This window comes from Lissotriton helveticus, chromosome 9 (genome assembly GCF_964261635.1).
Source record: "Lissotriton helveticus chromosome 9, aLisHel1.1, whole genome shotgun sequence".
NCBI lineage: Eukaryota > Metazoa > Chordata > Amphibia > Caudata > Salamandridae > Lissotriton > Lissotriton helveticus.
The window spans coordinates 398663223-398687061 of record NC_136070.1 but is presented as its reverse complement, the minus strand read 5'-3'; the positions used below and the strand labels follow the sequence as shown (position 1 = coordinate 398687061).

At 44.2% G+C, this 23839-nt stretch overlaps 1 protein-coding gene across 2 annotated transcripts in view; it reads right to left on the bottom strand.

Annotated features, from left to right (window-relative positions):
- Positions 1–23839, bottom strand: part of LOC144781359 (cholesterol 24-hydroxylase-like) — a 345923-nt gene that overhangs the window by 49234 nt on the left and 272850 nt on the right. For both annotated transcript variants that reach the window (XM_078660148.1, XM_078660147.1), the window contains exons 11-12: positions 21939–22023; positions 16270–16380 (exon numbers count right to left, since the gene is read on the bottom strand). In XM_078660148.1, coding sequence (XP_078516274.1) covers positions 16270–16380; positions 21939–22023 — 196 coding nt within the window. The remainder of the gene's footprint in view (positions 1–16269; positions 16381–21938; positions 22024–23839) is intronic.

The following is a 23839-nucleotide window of genomic DNA, read 5'->3' as shown; positions in this document are numbered from 1 at the left end:
GGAACGTACAGGGCCTCTGCAACCCATGGATGGGGTGGCCACCATAATGGCAGAGCTCCGGGCAGGGTTTTGTGGCACTGACGCATGGCTTGACAAGCTATCTTCTAGGCTCGATAGGATGGGAGAAAGACAAGAGGTACATACCACTCGACTGAATGAGGCTGAACACAGAATATCTACTCAAAAAGACCGGTCTGTAGATGTGACACGCAGGCTTGAACGGGTGGAAAAACCATTGAAAACGGTAGCGATCAAGAATGAGGACCTTGTGACCAGGTCCAGCAGAAATAATATTTGCATATTGGCCTGGCGGAATCCACAAACATGGGCCACCCGGAACATTTTCTTGAAACCCTGTTGACTAAACTGCATGGCGCCGAGAACCTCTCTAAAAACTTTGTGGTGGAACGGGCGCACTGATCCCTTGGGCCGCGGCCTCCCACTGGGGGTCCTCCTTACTCTATTGTAGCTCGCCTGCTTAAATATAGGGACCAGGGCACGGTCCTCCCGTTGGCCCAGGAAAAATCCTCCATGCAGTATCAGGGGACTGTGCTCCCCTTTTATCCAGATCACACCAACGCAGTGCAGGAGGCCCTGCAGAAATTCCAAGAAGCTAAACGACAACTCCGTGCCCTGGGTCTCTAATACACAATGCTCTATCCAGCAAAATTAAGAGTCATGGTGGAGGGTAAGGCCCGCTTCTTTGAAAACGCTACCCACACCCTCGCCTTCTGTAAACAACGACAGGGATCAGTTCAGTGAAATCCTGCACAATCTTCTGGACACTCTTCCCCAGAAAACCAAATGACCTCCAGCGCTGACCTCATTGATGCGAGCTGAAAACCCAGAACTCTATCATCAGTAACAATATGTTGACCTAGTCATTTTATTTTTTCTATATCAGTGAAATTTCTTCCCCCATTGCAGACTTCCTTTTTTTTCGGGGGATAAAATGTTAGGCTGTTTCAAAAGTTTTTTATAATGCTAAAACTACATAGTGTCTGATATGGGTATCGTGTGTCCGAGGCGTTGCCCACCCCATTAGGATGACTCCGATTCTAATTCTGGGTTATTTCTATTCCCCCTTTTTCGGGATACTAGGGGAGAATTCTTGGGGCCTTTGAGCCCAGGTGTGGGAGGTGGGTGGTTTTTGCAATATGTGTGTAATGTGTTGTATTTTTAGTTATCATGCCGGCAATATGTATATCTCCCCCTCATATTTGTCCCTCTGTTGGTTCTTTTTGTTAATAACTCCTGGCTGGAGTTATGCAATATGGCTAAGCAGGTATATGATCCTTTATCGCTGGGTATGGCTGTAGCTACATTGGTAGATGTTAATATTATCACGTGGAATGTACGGGGGGCTTAATAATCTGAGAAAATGTAAATTGGTATTAGTATATCTCAGAAGACACAAGGTCAAAATAGCCTTTCTGCAGGAAACCCACCATCCCATACAGGGGACCCCTCCCTTTGCATCCTCCTGGGGACCCCACCGGTTCTTCGCAAGCTATAACACCTACTCTCGGGGGGTCGGTCTCATTATCCACCACTCCCTTCGGTTTATGCATATAGATAACATATTTGATAAACAGGGACGCTACTTATTGGTGATGGGTACACTCCTGGGCCAGTCGGTCCTTTCCCTAAATATATATGCCCCTAATGTGGACGACCCCAATTTGTTTGAGAAACTACTTACCCTGCTAAATCGTTATGACTATGATACAATCTTCTTAGGGCGACATGAGCCTGTGGCTTGACCAAACGTTTGACTCCTCTAACCCACTTGCCACCTCCAATACACGGTCATGTGGCGTGATGAAGGACCTCATACAGTCCTTGGACCTGCGAGACCTATGGTGCAGGCACCATCCCATGGCCCCCCAGGTACACCTTTCACTCTGCACCCTACTCCACACAAACTAGTATAGATTATCTCCTAACTGACGCAATGGGTTGTCAATGGGTCAAGGGGGTGGACACACTGCCGCATACTCTATCGGATCACTCACCGGTACTTATTCACCTGCGCATTCCACACTCCGCCGGGTGGGAACGCAGATGGTCATTTCCCGCATCTGCATTACTAAACGAGGTCTTTTAATCGGAGGTCCAAGAAGCCATTACTGAATATTTGCGCCTCAATACAGATACGATAGATCGCTATTCCATGCTATGGGATGACTTTAAGGCATATATTCGGGGTGTTGTTATATCCAAACTGGCTGGGGTGTTGCGGGCGATCCGGGGCAGCCTTGCTAGAGTGGAAGCTGAGTTAACGCTGTTAGATGCGTCCTCACCAGACCCACAAACGCAGAATAAACAAAGCGCACTCATCTTAGAGTTTAACGAACATGCTGACAGAGAGGCGTCCCTGCTTGGGAAGTACCAGACAGATCGTAGATACGGGGAGGGAGAGTGGCCCGGGAAGACACTAGCGCACCTGGTGTGCTCTTCCAGGGGTGCTGAACACATAGCGACAATCATACTAGACGACGGTACGGTAGCAACAGATGACACATATTAGCAGAACTAGTGACATATTACTGCTCCCTCTACTCTACCACACTCCCCAAGGACTTCTTCCAACACCTAAAATACCTGGAAGAGGTTGCCATGGTCTGGCTTACAAAGGGTCAGGCTGACTTCCTGGCAGACCCCCTCACGGTGGGGAAGTTACGCTTGCTATTGACGCCCTCAAGGGTTCTTATGCACCGGGACTCGATGGACTAACGGGGTCTTTTATAAAGCCTTCAAGGAGAATTTAGCGCCACAACTTCTGGAAGTCTATGCAGAGGCCCAGGAAACCAGCGCCCTCCCTTCCTCTATGAGATAGGCAGCCATCTCTCAAGCCAGGTAAAAAACCCACAAGCTGCTCTTCCTATCGCCCCATCTCCCTCATACATTTCGACAGTAGCATCCTTGCCAAAATGCTATCTACTAGATTATCACTGTTGCTGGAATAAATACTCTCCCCAGTACAGTTGGGTTTTATTCCACACCTCTCCACAGCCCTCAATCTGAGAACAATCTTTTCTGTTATCAACTGCATAGAACTCACTACCCCTGCAGCTTTATTAGACGTGAAAAAGGCCTTTGACTCACTCGAGTAGCCTTTTCTCATGGCCACACTGCGCAAATTGGGTCTTCCTTTTAATTTTATAGCATTGATTACACTGCTCTACTCATCTTCAACAGCCCGACTCTGAGTAAATGGTTCTCTGTCCCCTCCCATTCTGATCATGCATGGAGCGCGACAAGGATGTCCGCTATCTCCATTATTATTTATAATAGCACTGGACCCTCTGATCCACCATATGCAGGAAAAGCACATGTTCCCGGGCTTAGTTTCCTGACGGCCCCCTACTAATGTCCATGTATGCGGACAACATCCTGCTTTTCGTTAGACATCCCAAAGATAATTTACAAACCCCCCGGTGGAGGAGATGGGACAATTTGGGACCATTTCGGGCCTAAAGATAAACTGGGGCAAGTCGGTTCTGTTTCCCATCACAGAAGCAGCCTTAGCAGACAAGATCGACTATCCATTGCCAGTGGCCGTAGATACAACTAAATATCTCAGGGTACACCTCCACAGAGATAAAGGTCAAGTCATACGCTTAAACTAAAGTCTGCAGTTGAACAGCTGGCATCACAGGTAGAGAGGTTGATACAGCTGTCCCTATCTATGGCAGGTCGCATAGCGCTAATTAAAATTAAAGTACTGCCCCGTTTCCTTTACCTGTTCCGCACTATAACCATTCCATCTTCCAACAAATTTTCAATCAACTGCGGGGACTGCTTATAAAACTAGTTTGGGCCAGTCGCAGGTCGAGAGTCTCCTGGGATACTCTGAAACTCCGGTATAACCGGGGCGGGTTCACGGTCCCGGATCATCAACTTTATTTTTGGTGGCATAGGCCCAATATGCATATCACTGGTTCCATCCGGACGTCTGAATACCTTACACAAAACCCGAACGGGAAATAGCATTCCCAACACCATTGGAAACTTTACTCCCTAAGGGCGTACCACTAGACCCACACGACATTCAACCCCTTTCTACCACCTGCTGGGCCTGGTGTAAACTCAATACCATGTTGGTTGATGGCCCTCTTTACTCGTCGGCTATTCCCCTGCCAAATAATCTGTTCCTCCCACTTACCAATGAAAAGTTGGTACAGAATACCCTTGCTAAGCTAGGTGTGGATACTTTTGGCTCTCTCTTTCCCGAGGACCGGGCACGGACACTGTCGGACTTAGCGGAACTCCCAGGGATGACTTATATGGACAATTTCATAGTTGCTAGACTCCTGGGGAAACTTTGCTCCAGCATCACTACTTTTCCCTCCCCTTATGCAGGCTTTACCCCTCTCACTTTGCTTATTACAGATAAAGAAGGAACACACCTGGTTCCTAAGCTATATTAAGCCTGTATGACACTCAAAAAGGTACGGCACAGAGGGGTCCAACAGTGCTGGGAGGAAGATCTGGGGCCTTTCCTGACAGATAAGGAATGGGCATTCTGTCTTGAGCAAATCCTGAAAATATTATCGAATCATAGACATAAGTTCCTTCACAAGTCAAGTCAAGTCAAAGTTTTTATTTGTAAAGGTACTCATCAGAGGACCACAAATATACATTTACAACATTCAAAAGAAAAGTAAAACATAACTTCACATATCAATCAATATAATTTTAAAAAAGATTTAAGAAATTTATAAAAGTTATAGCAAACAAGTTCATTTGGAGGCTGTTTACACAGATCCATTAATTCACTCACTCGAGTAATTCTACAAGATCGATAGATGGGAGCGAGGTATCTTTTCCGAGCAGTAGTTACCATTGAACTGGGGCATACATACAACAGATGCTCTAAGGTTTGGTCTCCCCCCTCACACAAAGGACAAATCGTGGATCCCCCTGGCTGCCATTTTACGGTATAAGATAATATGGGTAAAATACCCAGTCTTAACAAAGTAATCGTCCTCCTTGGGCCGTGTGGCAATGAAAACCCAATATATGGTCGTTTTTGTTTATATTCCAGGGAGTTTACAAAAGATTTGTACATAGACAGTTTTTTACAATGTTGGTAGTCTAGTTGATAGCTTAGCTTCGGAGTAAAGCATTTTAAAAAAAGTTTCATTTGAGCATTTGACCAACCTTTTAGCATTTCCGGGGTAATCTCTGCCATTTGAAAAATAATTTTCATATTTTTTAAAAATGTTTGATTTTTCGATGCGTCCTCCAACATTTCCTGGCCCAGCAGATATCTTAATGTCCCTTCTTTTGCATGGAGTAGATTGTAACTCCATCTTATTACATTTGCTACCGCCGTGGCATATGAGCTCGTGATCGAAAGTTCCATACGTAATGCTTGAACTGGTGTAGAGTCGGAAACTTTCATTATCCTTTTTAAAATTTTTCCCTCCTTACGATCCATATAGGACCACTGTGCCATTGGAATGTATTCTGTTGCGTATGACAAAACAGGAGGAATTTTTGTTTTATATATTTTTATTAAAGAAGAGAAATGCCGATTCCCAGTTGTCCGGTATAGCCTTAGGAGGGCCTCAGTATGCACCTCAGACTTCCTCTTCAGATTTTCTATATGACTTTGATTAGAGTTATTTTTTGTGAGGATCCTGCCTAAGTATGGATATTCGTTGACTGTTTCTATCTCCTTTCCACCTATACTCCATCTATATTTGACAATAGATTTCTTCTTTGAGAAAACCACAATTTTTGTTTTGTTTAAATTGGGAACTAAGAAGTTAGTTTTAGAGTAGTCATGAAGGATGTCCAAAGATTGTTGCAGACCATAAGGAGTAAGATCGAGCATCACGATATCATCGGCATATAGTAGCACTTGTATATTTTGTTTAGCAATTTTAGGGGACAGATTTGAACCTTGAAATAATTGTTTAGGTAAATCGCTGAGGTATAGGGAAAATAATAATGGGGCTAAGAGACATCCTTGCTTTAGGCCGTTAGATGTTTTTATCCTTTCTGTTAATCCTTGTTCGCCTCCCATTTGGACCTGACTCCATGTATCAGTGTGGAGGTTCACTATTGTTCGGAGCAGTAAGTCTGGGATGCCAAGTTCCTTAAGTTTAAACCATAGAGTAGGGCGATCTACTCGATCGAATGCCGTTGAGTAATCTACGAACACCGCATATACCGCCTGGGATTTACCAGTTACATATTTATCTATTATTGTTTGTATTATAGCGATGTTGTCCGTTACTGAATGTTTTGGCCGAAAGCCAGCTTGAAACATAGGAATTTTTTTTGATGAGAAAGCCCATTCTTTTAATCTTTGTAGTACCTCCGCTGCGAATATTTTTCCAGCAGCATCCATTAAAGCAATTTGGCGATAGTTTTCTGCGGTTGTCCTGCTTCCCTTTTTGTATATTGGAATGGTGGTACTTCCCTGCCAGGATATAGGAATCTGTCCAGTGTTAAAAATATGATTGAATAGATTTGCTAACAATTTACTCCACTCCATTATATTTGCCTGATAGATCTTTATTGGGAGCTGGTCTGGTCCAGAAGCTGCTGTTTTCCTAGCTTTTCTTATATTCCGTTCCACTGAGATCGTTGTGACTCTATATACATATGGGTCAACGTCATCACTACCTTGTTCTGTGCTTTTCCCCTCAAAGTTACCCTGGTTTGCTTTATATAAGTCCATTAAGTAGGATTCCCAGTCCTTTGGAGTAACGGGTATTGCTTGTAACTTTTTTTTTGTACCAGTTAGTTTTGCTACAAGTGACCAGTACTTCCGGGAATTCATGTCTTTTGCCGCTTCTTGAATATCCACCCAATTCCTGTCTTGATTTTCGTTCTTTATTTTTTGCTTTTTCCTTCTAAGTTTATTTTTTAGTTTATTTATTTCCTTCTTAGTTGACATAGAGTTGTTCAAATATTGAGAACGTACTAATCTGTTCAACTCTTTCTTAATTATATTTAATTGGGTATTTTGTGTATTATTTTTATTGCGGTTTTTAATCTCATTATTCACACCTTTAGGAGCGCATTGCAGTTTGTCCATTAATAGATTTTTTAGCTTATTGGTAATGAACTCGAAATCTTCTATTGGATCATCCAAGGTAATTTCTGTTAGGAGATCTTTCTGTTCGATCAACCTCGATATTCTGTCCAATACTTTCGAGCTCCAAAAGATTCTTCTTTGGGCACTATTTACCACAACAGTGCTTCTATAGAATGTTAGCTGCCTACTGGTAGCTGCTTGAGTCCTCCATTCTGTTTTTAAGATTAGCAAAGCATGGTCGCTCTCTTTGCTTGACTGAATTTTTAGGTGGGTAACACTCTCTTTTAAATTCATATCACAAATAATATAGTCAATAATAGATGGATTTCCATTGCCCTGTCTGGTTTTTGAAGCGGGAATATCTCCTTCTATATTTCCATTCAGAATTACACCTCTTATTGTAGGAAGTGTTGATAATAATAACTTTCCTCTTTTATCACATTTTGATCCCTTTGGGAATTGTGGGACTAAAGACTCAGCAAGAATGTCATCATAAAGTAACATCCATTTTCCAATTTCTGCATTCGAGATTTTGCCATTTAAGTCACCTGCTAATAAATATGGAATGCATAATTGATCTTCGATAATTTGGGTGATAGATTCCATGATTACTAAAAAGATATTATCATAGTTCTTGCCCGGAGGGGCGTATATATTAAATAGCAGAAATGATTGTTTCGTTGCTTCCTCATTTGTTTTTAGATGGATTTTTAGGCATTGCAGATTTTGTGAATTGGTCTGGATGATTTCCTGGGCCCACATATAATCCTCTTTCAGTAATATGGCCAGGCCACCCTTTGCGTGGCCACGAGTGGATGCTATAGCGGGGATATCGTATACATAATAACTATTTTGCGAAAACGATTGTGTTTCCCAGGTTTCCTGTAGCATTATGAGGTCCGGGAGGTTGCTTACAGCTTCAGTTAGTTTGATCTTAGTTACCCCCGCTATATTCCATGATAGAATTTTAAGACCATTGCTAAACATGTTGTCCCAAGTATGATGTACATTTGTTACTGTTCAAATTCTCAGATACCCATGACCAAGATTCAGTACTTTCTCTATATTCCTTTCCCTTTATATCTTGTTGCCAAACTAACCTTTCGCCATTTTCTAGTTTTACCTTCAAAAAGTTTTTCCCAGAATATTTGGTTCCTGAATGCGTTACTTGGGTCACATATGTTTCTCCCAATGAATTTTTGGGGTACGAGTTGGAGATTTTCCATATTTGATCGTCATAACCAGGAGGAAGCCTATTATCTTTAAGATTCCTTTTTGGATAGACGTCGTAACCATGTTTATGTAGTGTTTCCTTTTCACTAATTATGATTCCAGGTATAACATTTGACCAGAAGGTTACTGTAGCTATTTTGTTGTTATCTTTTTGTGGAAAGGTTACTAAATCGATCTCATTGCTAGTCATCGATTTCAGGGGTTTAATATGATGTAGTAGATTAATAATTCTTCCTCTATTTAATGGTGATAAATCCGTTGGGAAGAGTTCTTCCAATTGAAGTGTTCTAGAGTATGGTGTTCCTGCTCCTTGTTGATTTTCTCCTTTGTTCTCATTTTTGAACATATTTTGGAGTTGTGATGTTTCAGGGACATTATGCGGGACAAAGGCCTTAGCAGCAGGATCTAGATATTTCAATTTTTCTTCTCTTTTTTTTGGACTAGTTTCCATATTAACCATGGCTCCAGACTTAGGTGGTTCAACTTCTGGTGCTTCTTGGTTATTGTTAGGAGTTATAAACTTTTGGAATTTTAGCTTGCAATTATTTTTCCTATGTATACGTCTTATTGGTCTCTTCCTTTTCCTTTTCCTTTTTCCTTCTGCTCTATCAGTATTTATAGATTTATTTGTTTTTCCTACTTTTCCCTTTCCCGACATTTTATTTGAATTTGAAGTAGCTTTTTTGCTAGATTCACCCATGTCTTCTTCCTTCGGTGTATCCAAATTCGTTAACTTTGTGAACATTGGATAATGTTTATCTTTAATAGATTTTTCTTTGAAGAGTCTTTTCAGGGAGAATATCGGTGTTTCATGTTGTCGTATTAACTTGTCCTTTTTTTGTTTCGGGATTACTGATGTTTGTGTGCCACAGTCGTTTTTTCCTAGATCTTTGGCAACATTTTTGTGGCTTATAAAATTCCTTTGATCATTAACCTTATACTTCATTAGGTTTTCCCCTAGTTCATGGGGTTCTTTCCGTTTCTTTTTTTCCTCAACCAAATGCTTAAGGATTCCGATTTGTACCTCCAGTGTTTGGTCGGAGTTTTCTAGTATGTTCCCTAGAAAGGAAAGAACCGACTCTAGTATATCATGTAGGGAAATCAAAGCTTTTGACATTGGTGTAGCTATATTAGCTGTGTAATTGGTATTTATGAGAAAAGGATCTATCGACGATACGTGAATTTGTGGATTCGTTAAGTTTTCTTGCAAAAGGCAACTATTAGATATTTTTGTCTCTTGTTGGTTTTGTATTATCTTAGAATTATTTGCACAAAGATCTTCTAGATCGCAAGTATTTCCTGGGCATTTTTTTGGAGTTGACGATATTAAGTGATTTTCCTCATGTCCCTGGGTTTGTAAGTTGTTGGAATTATTAACGGGCTTTTGCAGTATGTCAAAGACAGTGTCACTTAAATTCAGTATTGGAGCTGGGCCAAGTTTGGATAATACTTGTGCTTCTGACTCTATACCCAATAGTGAGTTTAATATTTCTTCTTCCAGGAGTAATTTCTTGTCGATTTCAATTTCTTCTTTAGATGTCAAAGAAGAGAAGTATTCAGTGATCGCCGGGGTCCTTGTGATGCGACCTTGTTGTATCGACTTATCGGTTGATTTACGAACAGCATCCTCCGTACCCATACGTTTCATAAATATAGTCCTAGATCGTAATTTTTTTATACCCATGACTTTAGCTACCGCTATTTCTATTATTAATATTTATTTCAAGTCACTCGTTAAATTAGAGTGAGTATGTTACACTGATGGGGCAACAGGTATATTGACGATCAAGCTTACCAGGAGCAGGAGGTTAGTGGGGTGGCCCGTCCCGTCCTGGTCCGTCCTCGGACGGCCTCAGACGGCCCGCCCTTTGCCCGGGCTTCGCCCCGGGCTACGACCCGCGCGCGTCCCGCGATGCGCGTGAGAAGTGGGAGTTATATTACTGAGCGGGTAGGGAGGGCGTGGCACTGGGAGGGGGCGCGGCACTCACGGGAAGAGGACCAGCTGTAGGTGGTGAATGCTGGTCCTCGCAGTCCCGGGGCCGGCGCCTCTCCCTCCTCTGCGGCCACAGAAGCAACGAGGTCCTTAATAGAGTTAAAAGCGGCAAGAGCACAGGATACAAGCTACTCCAGTAGCGTAGGGAACACAGCAAGCGCTTCTCCTGCTTCACGAGCGGCACCCGCGGAGCGGGGGCCGCGAGTAGTTATCGAAAATCAGCAGGGCGTGGCACTGGGAGGGGGCGCGGCACTCACGGGAAGAGGACCAGCTGTAGGTGGTGAATGCTGGTCCTCGCAGTCCCGGGGCCGGCGCCTCTCCCTCCTCTGCGGCCACAGAAGCAACGAGGTCCTTAATAGAGTTAAAAGCGGCAAGAGCACAGGATACAAGCTACTCCAGTAGCGTAGGGAACACAGCAAGCGCTTCTCCTGCTTCACGAGCGGCTCCCGCGGAGCGGGGGCCGCGAGTAGTTATCGAAAATCAGCAGGGCGTGGCACTGGGAGGGGGCGCGGCACTCACGGGAAGAGGACCAGCTGTAGGTGGTGAATGCTGGTCCTCGCAGTCCCGGGGCCGGCGCCTCTCCCTCCTCTGCGGCCACAGAAGCAACGAGGTCCTTAATAGAGTTAAAAGCGGCAAGAGCACAGGATACAAGCTACTCCAGTAGCGTAGGGAACACAGCAAGCGCTTCTCCTGCTTCACGAGCGGCTCCCGCGGAGCGGGGGCCGCGAGTAGTTATCGAAAATCAGCAGGGCGTGGCACTGGGAGGGGGCGCGGCACTCACGGGAAGAGGACCAGCTGTAGGTGGTGAATGCTGGTCCTCGCAGTCCCGGGGCCGGCGCCTCTCCCTCCTCTGCGGCCACAGAAGCAACGAGGTCCTTAATAGAGTTAAAAGCGGCAAGAGCACAGGATACAAGCTACTCCAGTAGCGTAGGGAACACAGCAAGCGCTTCTCCTGCTTCACGAGTTCCTTCACTTTAAAGGTATCTATAGGATATACATCAATCCCTGACAACTTGCCAGATGTGACCCTTCCAAGTCATCTAACTGCCCCAAATGCAACATGCAAGATGCCGTCTTTGCCCATATGGCCTGGTCTTGTCCTCAAATACTACCATACTGTATAGAGATATTTCAAATAATAGCGAGAATCATTGATGCCCCTCTCATTCCCTCGCCGCGATTGGGACTGCTGGCATTGGTCAACTGTATTAAGCTTTGTTACCGTAGGCTCGTAGCAATTGCCCTAATGCTTGGGAAGACAGAGGTGGCTGTACATTGGGGGGGCAAAAACTAGGCCTACCAAAATGGCATGGGCAAGCAGTATGGTATACTGCAGTCTGCAAACTGAGATCAATGCCACACTCCAGCCCCCAACCTCAAGATATATGGTGCATATAGCGCACATACCTACGGCAAACACTTGACACTTCCCAAGCCCACCTAACGAGTCCACAAGTAACCCTCGAGAGTATAGTGATCTAGTACCACGGCAACTACCCGAGCATACACACTCTAATGTGCCCCTCACTAGGGAAGAGAGGATATTTAACATCCAGCAACATCCCTAAATTGTTAGTTAAAGACTCACGAAAACCACCTCTTAACAAAATATATCTATTCCTATAATGGTGAAGGGGGAGCCAATGACCCATAAGCATTAATTCAGGCGACCCATGAATAAACACCCATTGTCGCCAAAAAAGTAGACACCGTGATCAAGGGCAACCTTCTGTTGCCCTTCCAAAAATAAGACGTATGAACGTAAAAGCACACCCCTAAAAAAGAAAGGCACAGGAGTCCTCAAGAATGATTGATAATGATACATAAGGTAACAAATGTTCTCTAACACGCAACAGCTCTTATCCAACAGGTCTAGAAATCGAGCCATGAAAGTGCACCACCTTTATAGCGGCCCACCATTTCTCCAGCAATCACTCCCATTATCCTAATAAAGACCCAAGAGTGCAAGTCCAAGATTTCAAACTTTTACCAAACATTTACATTGAACTGTTTTAAACTTCTCCAAACTAAATAAATCTACCAATCACCATAGGACCACAGACTTCTTTCCTGGACCATCCCCAAGATCTGCAATGTTTCACAAGTTATGTATTTTTGTAAAATTGTATACCCTATATTTACTGTGGGTGTGGCTGCATCCCTAAGTTGCCAAAGATCTGCCTAGTCAAATGAAGTTCACCTTGACATTTGCACAGCGCTTGCGTTTGGACCTCTCCCATGTTACTTAATATTACACTGAACACAACACTAATATTCCACACGCACTACACAGAGCACACTTACACAACACATGGTATCAGCCCATGACCACCATGAGTGATCTAACATCAGCTAGGTTGTGCTATGTCTGTTCACTGATACCACATGCAGTAGGCACAGACAGGCTTTACTTGTCCCAAGAGATAGCCCCCAAAAAACGAAATGCCTTTTCCACCTGTACCTATGTAGGATTAGGCCAAGATACAACCCAACTGAATAGAACCCCATAGAGCAGTAGTGAACGTAACCTGTTACGAGACCAACACTACAGCACTATACCTCTTCACCAATCCTAGTGAGATTCAAACAGAGCTAGATAGGATGCACAGGCGGGGAGGATACTGTTTGGCCCCTAGACTTTCCAGAAAAAAAATTCTTGAAGGTAGCAAAGCTACCGTACCGGTGCACAAACAGTTCCGCTCCCACTTCCACCTGTGTTACCAGGGTGGCCCTTAGTGTGTCTGGTGCAGTCTTCTTTAATAACAAATGGACGTTGACATGAAGGAAAATGAGACAGGGAGGCAGGGGGGGAGGCAGGGGGCGGTCAGCCAAAACACTGTTGCTGCGCTTTTGTGACAAGGGACTGATTAAAATTGGCCCCAAGTTACAAAAACTACCTCCCCTGTCCAAAACGTGCTTGCACCCTTCTGGCCCACTGGGGAAATGCCCGTTGCCCGCTACAGCCAGTCCGGCTCTGGTCTAATAGGGGAGAGTTAAATACCAGCATAGATAACCCCTATCAGGAAAAATAGGACACAGAGGCAGATGTGTATACATAGTTGGAAGGGAAGGGGCAACCCCTAATTGTATGAAAACGTACACTGTGTTCCTTGTGTTTCTGAGGTGAACGAACAATTCCACTCTGCACTAATGAGAACTGTGGTGCAATACTGCACATACCAGACATGCAATTGGCACCTCCACACTGATGGATACCTACTGGCAATGTAATGAATTTTCCTACATCCAGCTTGTCCCCGGATGGTGAGACCTGTACTCCCTGGTCACCATACACTCCCCTACCCTGGTCATTCCTGGAGAAGATCTGGCAAAGTCGTACCAACATCTGCTACAGAAGGAAATAACTTCATTGCATCAGGCTTAAGAAAGAAGAACTGCTGATTATTTTGGCTGGGCTCAGTTCAAGGACATTCTGGAAGAATTCAGACTGTTTTCTGACACACCAGTCAACGTGTCAGGGTCCATACCCTTCTTCACAGTACAGACTAAAGCAAACTCTCGCTGGTTGCAAATGACCAGATAGGAGATGTTGAAAATGCTGAACAGTACTGAGCTCGGCCTTAATGCAATTAACGAGGAACTTAGAGCTAACTGCCTCATGGTGATGCAACATCGGCATGTGTGGTACTTGACCGCAAAAGAAGGAGGGATATGTGCCAAGATCGGTGTGTCCTGTCGCACATACATCCCAGGCAACAACATGAATAATGGGGATCTGACTCTTGCCATCCAAGCACTGAACTGTGTACAAACCAACCTGCACAAGAAGGGAGGTATCCCTGAGCAGGACTGATACATCCGCAGCCTTTCCTAGCTCCCCCGGTGGCTGGCAGGACTGTGCACGTCACTGCTGCCAAGTCTCACTTTTGTACTGTTTTTGTGTGGTTTCCTACAAGTGGGGTTTTCCTGCTGTAAAAACTCAGTCCTCAAATTGGGTAGACTGCAATTGACTAGGGAAGTAGTAATAGTTAAAACACCAAAAAACCCATAATAACATGACTGTCATGAAGTATGGGGTAATGTCATTGAAAATTCAACTAAGGGGGGAATGTTAATATTGATGTTGGTGTACGCAATGATACATGTATTTTTTTTAAAACAAAATCAAATCACTGTTGTCAAATTCTCCCAACATGACCTCTCCATCAACCCCTAAGGAGAAATATATGCTCATGCTGGCCCAGCTTCATACGCCTGAGGTCACTGATTGATAGAATCACAGTTGGGGTGGCACGTAACTAGCAGGACAAATGTGAGAACAGGAAAAACCCAGATTAGTCCCACAGATAGGCAGCGACACCACAATGGTCCTGGGAGATTAACCCCAACAAAATGCACATGGCAGGAGGGGAGCACGTTCCCAAAACACCATAACGTTAGATGCCACATGAAGTTAGGCACTGTCAGTCAATCAGAACACAGCAAACACAACACATGCAGTGATCATGTGCTCCCCATGCCAGACATCTGGACACGATATCCGCAGGCCTTCATTGTGTCCACGCACGGGTGGGATGAATTTATGGCTTTATGACTAGGCCCACATTTCGCTCCCAAACTAAGAGCCATGAATTGTTTTATGATGCTTCGAGAAATGTATTAAAAGACCCCAAAAACAATTGTATGAGACCCTGACCCTGTAACTGTGCTCCTGGTCATAGTGTTTGATCAAATCAACTGTTCCTGTCTTGCCAAATGCCTCGTGTCTTTGTTTTATCAAGATATATTCATATTCAAGCAACATCTGTTTCAGAACAGATACAATCTTGGACAACTACCATGTTCTTGAGCCCTTACAAATTTAACTCAAAAAAGGAGCTGGGTCTAAGCACGTCAAAGGTTGCTCAGTATTAGTAGGAAAAATACTGGACCTGAGTGTCGATATTCTAAAATAAACAGTAGGTCATTGAAGAATAGTTTTAAGGGAGTTCAGGGATAGCATGAACTAAGCCAAAAGACAGCAGAGCTCTGTAGAGGGTCAAATGGGAAGATACAGTTAACAAGTGATTGGAGGGGTAGTTGGTTTTGAAGAGCAGAAGTTACTCCAGCACAGTGTAGTGTTCTTTAGGAAGTGAGTTGCCATCCCTTCCCTACAGTGGAGCAGTTTGGGGAAAGTCCTGATGAGTACAGGGGTGTAATTTCAGACCCTGGTACACAGATTGAGAAGGCATGTTGCCTTGTTTCTTTTCCTTCTTCATCTCCAGTCTAATGAGTGTCCTGGATATAGGTATGACAAGACATTCCAGGGGTGATAAGCCTGACAGCCAGGTAGGCAGGGGTGGCACCATCAAGTGGGCAGTTGGTATGGACACTTTCATATTCATGGAAATGCTGACATAAAAACCAGAGGTTGCCGCACAAAGCTCCAGAAAATATAGGGACAGTGGGTGCAATATTGGAGGCTGCATGGAGAAGGGGGTTTAACCTCAACACTCCTGGATGTGATTCACAGCTGAGCTCCATATTTATAATATATCTTTTGGTACAATATCACAACGTATTGTAATACTGTCGATACACAGAAAGTGTTGTTCTTAATGTGAACTCCCATATTTTTTTTTAAGGTATAAGAAAATGAAAATAAAATGCATATAACAAAAAGGTATGGAGGAGTGCTAGTCGTGATGGCACTCTATGATGCACCATATTTTGAAGACGTTTTGGGCCAGCTAGGGGAGCCATTGGCATTCCATCCTGTTGGGGGTGATTTGATCAGATTTCTTCAAGCCATTGATGAGCAATGCTATGGCAAGTTGAGTGTGCTTAAGGAGGGGCAGTGTGAAGTCTCTACATGAATTATCTCTCTCAGTAATAAAAGCCTTACCTTGGTAGACCATGCACCCTTCTCTTTTGACATCAATAATGTATTGTGCTATGCTTTGTACATCTAATTGCTGCCCAGTCGTATACCATTTAACATCCCCTTAATCATGATCATTCTGGCCAAATTAGCTATTGAACTTACAATTAATACAGTCTCAGCTGGAATTTTGATTCCTTCAATGACTGTGTCCTCTTCCACCAAGCGTGAGGTACCAGGAGCTGTTGGGTATATTCGTAGTGTTTCTTTAAGAACCTGCACAAAAGCAGAAAAGAACAATGTAAGAATTATAAAAAGGTAACACAAAGTCCTAAAAGTACAAAAAATAATTTCCCTACGCTAACATTAATGTATGTGCGAATCTATAGATGGACATCTTCTGCCGGGTTTAGTGTATCGTCTACTAATAGAAATACAAATTAAAATTTGGTAAGTACCTCAATCATTTTCATCAGTTATTCAAAAATGATTTAAAAATCTCAATGTGCTTCAAAAGCTTTTGCTTCTCTTAGTGTCAAATATACATCAATGCATGTCAAGAAGCTACTGGATAATGCTTCCATTGTCACCCCCTTCTAGACAGCAAAATAAGAACAGAGCACCCAATAACTGTATTTTAACAGCCAAATAGATCGTTTTTATCAATTTTACTGGGGGGCTTCTAATTAATGCATTTTAACTGGGAATTTACTGAGGCACACTGACACTTCTTCTCACGACTATATTCTCTTTCCCTGCCTCGCCCAGCCGTGTTGTTTGATCAGGTGCTGGTGGCGGCAGGCGCCATTTTAGGTGTGGCTGGGGGCTGCGCTCTAGTCGCGCCGGACTCCCGCCCACCCAGGCTACTTAGGGCTGCTCTGTAAAGCCCTCGCTGCCTTTCTTGTGCTCTCCCTAGTGAGAGACACTAGGGCTGCGAGCGTTTTTGTACCAGAACTGATTTGCTGAATTTTACATTTGTGATTCTGTATTTTAACAGCCAAATAGATCGTTTTTATCAATTTTACTGGGGGGCTTCTAATTAATGAATTTTAACTGGGAATTTACTGAGGCACACTGACACTTCTTCTCACGACTATATTCTCTTTCCCTGCCTCGCCCAGCCGTGTTGTTTGATCAGGTGCTGGTGGCGGCAGGCGCCATTTTAGGTGTGGCTGGGGGCTGCGCTCTAGTCGCGCCGGACTCCCGCCCTCCCAGGCTACTTAGGGCTGCTCTGTAAAGCCCTCACTGCCTTTCTTGTGCTCTCCCTAGTGAGAGACACTAGGGCTGCGAGCGTTTTTGTACCAGAACTGATTTGCTGCATTTTACATTTGTGATTCTGTATTTTAACAGCCAAATAGATCGTTTTTATCAATTTTACTGGGGGGCTTCTAATTAATGAATTTTAACTGGGAATTTACTGAGGCACACTGACACTTCTTCTCACGACTATATTCTCTTTCCCTGCCTCGCCCAGCCATGTTGTTTGATCAGGTGCCGGTGGCGGCAGGCGCCATTTTAGGTGTGGCTGGGGGCTGCGCTCTAGTCGCGCCGGACTCCCGCCCTCCCAGGCTACTTAGGGCTGCTCTGTAAAGCCCTCGCTGCCTTTCTTGTGCTCTCCCTAGTGAGAGACACTAGGGCTGCGAGCGTTTTTGTACCAGAACTGATTTGCTGCATTTTACATTTGTGATTCTGTATTTTAACAGCCAAATAGATCGTTTTTATCAATTTTACTGGGGGGCTTCTAATTAATGAATTTTAACTGGGAATTTACTGAGGCACACTGACACTTCTTCTCACGACTATATTCTCTTTCCCTGCCTCGCCCAGCCGTGTTGTTTGATCAGGTGCTGGTGGCGGCAGGCACCATTTTAGGTGTGGCTGGGGGCTGCGCTCTAGTCGCGCCGGACTCCCGCCCTCCTCACACCCTATATAATGTGTCACACGGCCAGACGGCGCAGCGGGCTGGCGCAGCGGGCGCGCCGGATGCGCGCCGAAACCGCGCCAAAGCCAAGCCCGTCTGCGCCCGGACACGGCCTAGGGCCACACCCCCTGTCCCCGATGGCAGAATTACCTGGAGCAAGAGCGATTTAGTAAGTTTCTCCTCGTTCACATGTACCCCGGGCCTCCATAGCATAAGGGTGGGGGAGACCGAAGGATGTAAACACTGCCAATTTTGTTTTAGCACTATGCTCGCTAACTCCAGGGCTAGCGCCTCTCTGTTGTCCTGCGGCCTGATCAATGCCAGATCGCTTAGCTGCCATAGACATGATGTATATGACCTTCTTATTGATAAACATCTCGATCTGTTGTTTATCACGGAAACCTGGCTAGAGGCCAACTCTGATCCTGATGTGGTCCAGGCTCTACCAGATGACTATCAAATGGTGCGCCTGGACAGACCCTTAGGCAGAGGAGGAGGAATTGCGATTGCCTTTAAACAGCAATGGGCCTGCAAACTCGAACGAGTCAACCTAGCAGGTTGCGAGGCAGGTATCTTTAGCATAAACATTGATGGGAGCACGACGATCAAGGGTCTGCTAGTCTATCGCCCTCCAGGACCTATGTCCAGATTCAAAGGGAATCTTTTAGAGTGTGTGACTGAATCAGCGATCAGGAGGGATAAGTTTCTATTGTTAGGAGACCTAAACACACATCTTGACGACCCAGCAGATAAAGGAGCGGTGGAGTTCCGGGATGAACTTCACACCCTACAGCTGGAACTAAAGGGGCTGCTTCCCACACATAATCGCGGGCATCTGCTTGATCCTATATTGCAAACTGGGAGGATGTTTCAGTTGCTCCTCCAGTGCCCCTGCCTTGGACAGACCATTTTTTGGTCCCATTTGCCATCTTCCTGCCCAAATATAAAGCCAGCGCCCCCACCCCTCTCAATTATCCTCGGCGTAGGTGGGCAAGATTTTCCCTACAAAACTTTAATACGGCCCTCACGGCGGAAGGTCCTCCAGGAGGCAATGATGTGAATACAGCGAATAGGTTGCTTAACGACCGTATTACTGCTGCTTTGGACTGCACAGCCCCGCTGGGACGTCCAACCAAAGGGGCACAGAGACAAAGAACGGCCCCCTGGTTTGGCGAGGTGCTGCGCTGTGCCAAAAGGGACTGTAAACGTGCAGAAAGGCAGTGGAGAGTGGCATACGACGACCGGATGAAGGAGGCCTATCTCGTTAAGAGACGTGCCTATCACAACAAGATACGGATAGAGAAGGCCACATACTATGCTGACAGAATCCACGAGGCAGAGAACTCGTCCAGGGAACTGTTCAGCATATATAAAACCCTGGCTACCCCTAAAACCTCTACCTTAGAGGATGACCACTCAGTAGCAGCATGTAATCGCATTGCGAACTACTTCGGAGATAAAGTCTCCAAGATTTACTCCGCTTTTCCCCTTATACCTCCTGCAGCGGAAATGTCAGCAGACTTATTGAGTGATGAAGCCGATCACAATCTACTACTTAATTTTACCACCCCTCCACCGGTGGATTTAGTTGGGATTTGCAGATCTGTTAAATCTGGCTCTCCTCGGGATCCCGCCTCTCCAAAGAGGCTGGGAGACAGTCTGGAAACATTAGAACCCTATATCAGACATCTGCTAGACATCTCCTTTTCATCCAGTTCCATACCAGAGGACTGGAAACAGGCTGTGGTGCTCCCCTTACGTAAGAAGCCCAACATTAGCGCCGAGAAGCTAGAGAATCTTCGTCCCATCTCCTTGCTGCCTTATTTTTCTAAGATCGCGGAGAAAGTGGCAAATAAGCAGCTAATGAAATTTGTGGAAGAAAGTAACCTCCTTCACCCTACGCAATTCGGGTTTCGGCCGCGTCACTCTACGGAGTCTGCCCTTCTTAGGGCTACCGAAACCCTCAGGCAAGGTGCTGATGAGGGACAAACCATGGCCTTAATCCTCCTGGACCTCAGCGCCGCGTTCGACACTGTAGCACATTCCATCTTGCTACAGTGTCTGAGCAAAGGCGGGGTGAGAGGGGCAGCATTGAAGTGGATTTATTCATTTCTTACAGGCCGGGGTTTCCAAGTGAGGCAGGGTGACCATTACTCTGAGCGCATCTCTCTGGATCAGGGGGTGCCGCAGGGCTCGGCCCTGAGCCCTACTCTTTTTAATCTTTATGTCGCCCCGATTGCTACCTTGGTAGAGAGCTACGGCCTCCAAATGGTATCATATGCCGACGACACGCAGTTGGTCATCTCCCTATCACGTACCCCCGGTCCCTCGGCGGACATCTTCAGAGCTTGCATGCAAGATCTCGCGGCCTGGATGTCCGCCAATTGCCTCAAACTCAACGGAGGCAAGACCGAGGTACTGGTAGTGGGGGGAGGCCAATCAGCGTGGACGTCGGCGTGGTGGCCACCGTGCTTGGGCCCACTACCTGCCCCTTGCCAGAAAGCAAAGAACCTGGGCATTTGGTTTGATTCTGACCTTGCCTTCGGTCCTCAGATCAATCAGGTGGTTGGATCATGTTTTGGGACCCTTAAAAGTCTCAGGAAGGTATTAAAATTCTTACCTATCAGAGCCCGCCAAACTCTGGTGCATGCACTAGTCACGTCAAAGATGGATTACGGCAATCTTCTCTACTTGGGAACCTTGGAAAAGAACCTGAGCCGTCTCCAGGTTCTCCAGAATGCCGCTGCTAGACTAGTGCTTAGACTACCTAGAAGAGCGGGCTCCGCAGCAGCCCTCCGGTCTCTGCACTGGCTCCCGATTCGCAGCAGGGTGGAATTCAAAGCCCTATGCACGTGCCACCGGATCATCAACGGGAGAGCTCCGCTCCCTTTGAAAGGATTGCTGACACCCTATGAGCCATCTCGCTCTCTGAGATCTTCCGGTTCAGGACTCCTGTCAATTCCCAAGGTGTCCAGAGCCCGGATGGGTGGAAGATCTTTTAGGCTCCTTGCAGCATCCAGATGGAACAAGCTACCAATGGCACTGCGACTAGAACCCTCAGAAACACTCTTCAGAGCCAAGCTGAAGACTGCTCTATTTTCACAGTAATTTTCTGCATTTATCAGTCTGGTAGACATTAGCTCATTAGCGCGGGGACACGCCGCTGTGCGTCACCAAGCGCTCTACAAAACCCCCTAAATAGAAATAGAAACAATCTCCGACAACAATGACCTTCTAAATTAAATTAAATCATCGAAAATCAGGTAATATTTATTTAACTAAATTTAGTACCAAAATCACAATTTTAAGCTTCCAGTGCAAGTAGTGTTTTACGCACAATCGTGCTACTCATTTATTTCACCTCAAGTTTTAACTATTAGACTTAAAGCAATTTATCTCTACCAAAAAACCAAGCCTATAACGTATGTGTCTGTGTTGAAAAAGATCACAGTATTGTGAAAGAATGTAGCTGAAATTCACTTAAAAATTATTCAGAAAGTTTATGGAGGCCCCATGAAGTGGTGGCTGTACATGATTGTAAATCTGGATACATTTACCCTAGCAATGTTGTTTATCTCCCTATCCTTTTATATTGCTCCATGTAGACATATATTATTGTGTTCTTTTAGCCCTGGCATTTGTTGTAAAGTTTTCTTTAATTTTCAGCAGAAGAGTATATGGTATCTTCAAAAGGGATTAGTATTAAGTTGGCCATGATCCTATACATACATTTATAAAGCCTTCATAAAGCAGCTATTTTTCAGTATGAGGTCCGAGTTAGTATGCAAGCTACACTCATTCACAAAAGCAAAAGAGAAAGTTAAACTATTACAATGAAAAAACATACTTTTTTAGGATTAACTTAAACTGCATCTAAATGGCAATGGTTTGGGGCATTCTGGATATCAGTTACCTGTGTCACATACTGCAACTTCCCAAGGTCGTCATAATCTATGTCTCTTTTAGATCCAATTATGTCATCAACTTCTGCCTGGGCTCTGTGTTGAAAGAAAAGTGCACCTATTACTGTATCTACAAATGGTAAGGTTTCATAGTTTTAGCATCTAAATTAAAGCAAATATAAAATAAATGTAAAGCAGCCTGCCACATAATGAGGATATTTGTTAATGTATTTGTTATGGTTAACATAGAGACCAGTACCTGCGTTGCTTCATAAAGTGAAGGGTAGAAAGATGTTTGTTGATAAATTAGAAGTGTCTGCTATGACCACTTCTGCAGACAAAGATGCAGTATATTGATGCAAAATATCGGAATATGCCAATCATTTGTGGTACAGATGCTATACATCAATCAATCTGAGCTTTTTTATTGCATACCATAAACATCACAGAGAGAGTAAACATCATATTTTAAATTGATTGAAGTACTTTGATTCAGAAGGAAGCATTGCAGGATTAGTCAGCAGAAGGGCATCCAAGCTGAATAGTTGAATCTGCAATTAAGAATGGGTAGTTTGCCACTAAGGTCATTGACAAATAAATGGGAAGTAAACAAAAGCACCGAGTGTCCAGCGTGTGAACACCCACTAGAAAATGAAAGCCATGTATTTTTCTTTTGTTCTGCATATGGGTTGTCACGCAACAGATGGATTAAACCTATTTGCAGGAATCTGGGTTTCCGCGAATGCGAGAATGCGCTTAAAGTACTTAAGTACGACACCCTTCCACCAGTTGTTTTTGCCGTTTCTCATTTTTTGCATGGCATGTGGATTAAGCGCAGAACCTTTATAATGACTTGAAATTAGATTAAAGCTTCACACAGAAGCCATGATTCACTTTGATAACTATTCAGATGGTTTATTCTATCTTTAGTCATGAGTGCTTATGATGTAAATGTGTGTATATATATATGAAATGTGTTCTTAGCTTAAATTATGTATTATTCAAAATAGATTTTAATGTTTTACTGTCTGTTTTTATATGTACTTTTATGGCCCTCTGTGGTCGAAATAAAGTTATCAATGATGATGAATAGCAACTCCCACTTGCTTTACATTCCTTAAGTCTATTAACCATATACTTACAAACCATTTCTCTAGCTCACCTTATAAGCTGCTCCTCATCAGTGGAATCCAGCAGGACAACTTAATCAACATTCTCTCCCTTTCTAAAATGTATGGATAAGGCTTGTTCACTTCCATCAGAATTGCCATAAGAAGTGTGAATAGTGTTAGGTCTGAATGTCAGTGATGACTTCACTAGCCTCTCCCCAAAAGCCCATAGGCCAAAATTGAAGTGCTGATCACACACTGGTATATTCTAGCACATCTGCCGTCTACCGAAATGGCAAGTTTCACATTCAATTTCTACAAAATCTCTACCCTATTCACTGAAAGCAAGATAACATTTTTACTGATAAAGATTTAGGTTGATTACTCTACCAACACAGGCCAAGGCCATCAACAACTTCATTGAAATGTATGCATGCAAAACACAATTCTTTCCACAGAATACTGAAGCCTGCTTTGCTCCTAAAGCAACCCATTCATCTGACCACAACTTTAAGCAAGATAACAAATATATCAAATATATTGAACTGAGCCTAATGTGGCAGATAGGTCCGATATAGGAGGGACTGTAATGTCATTCCTGTCCAAAGTGGTCATCCCAGCTGAAATTTGGAGCAAATTATGTGCCTCTCCAAGTGTGGATGCCAATTTGTTGATCTGAGAATATACTTTCCTTTACTTGGAAGTGACAGAGTTGTGTGAATGTCGCTGCCCACGCTTATTTCTTTTAAGTGGCTATTCCAAGTTAGTCTATGGCTGGCCAGATCAGTTTGTTCTAGATTATT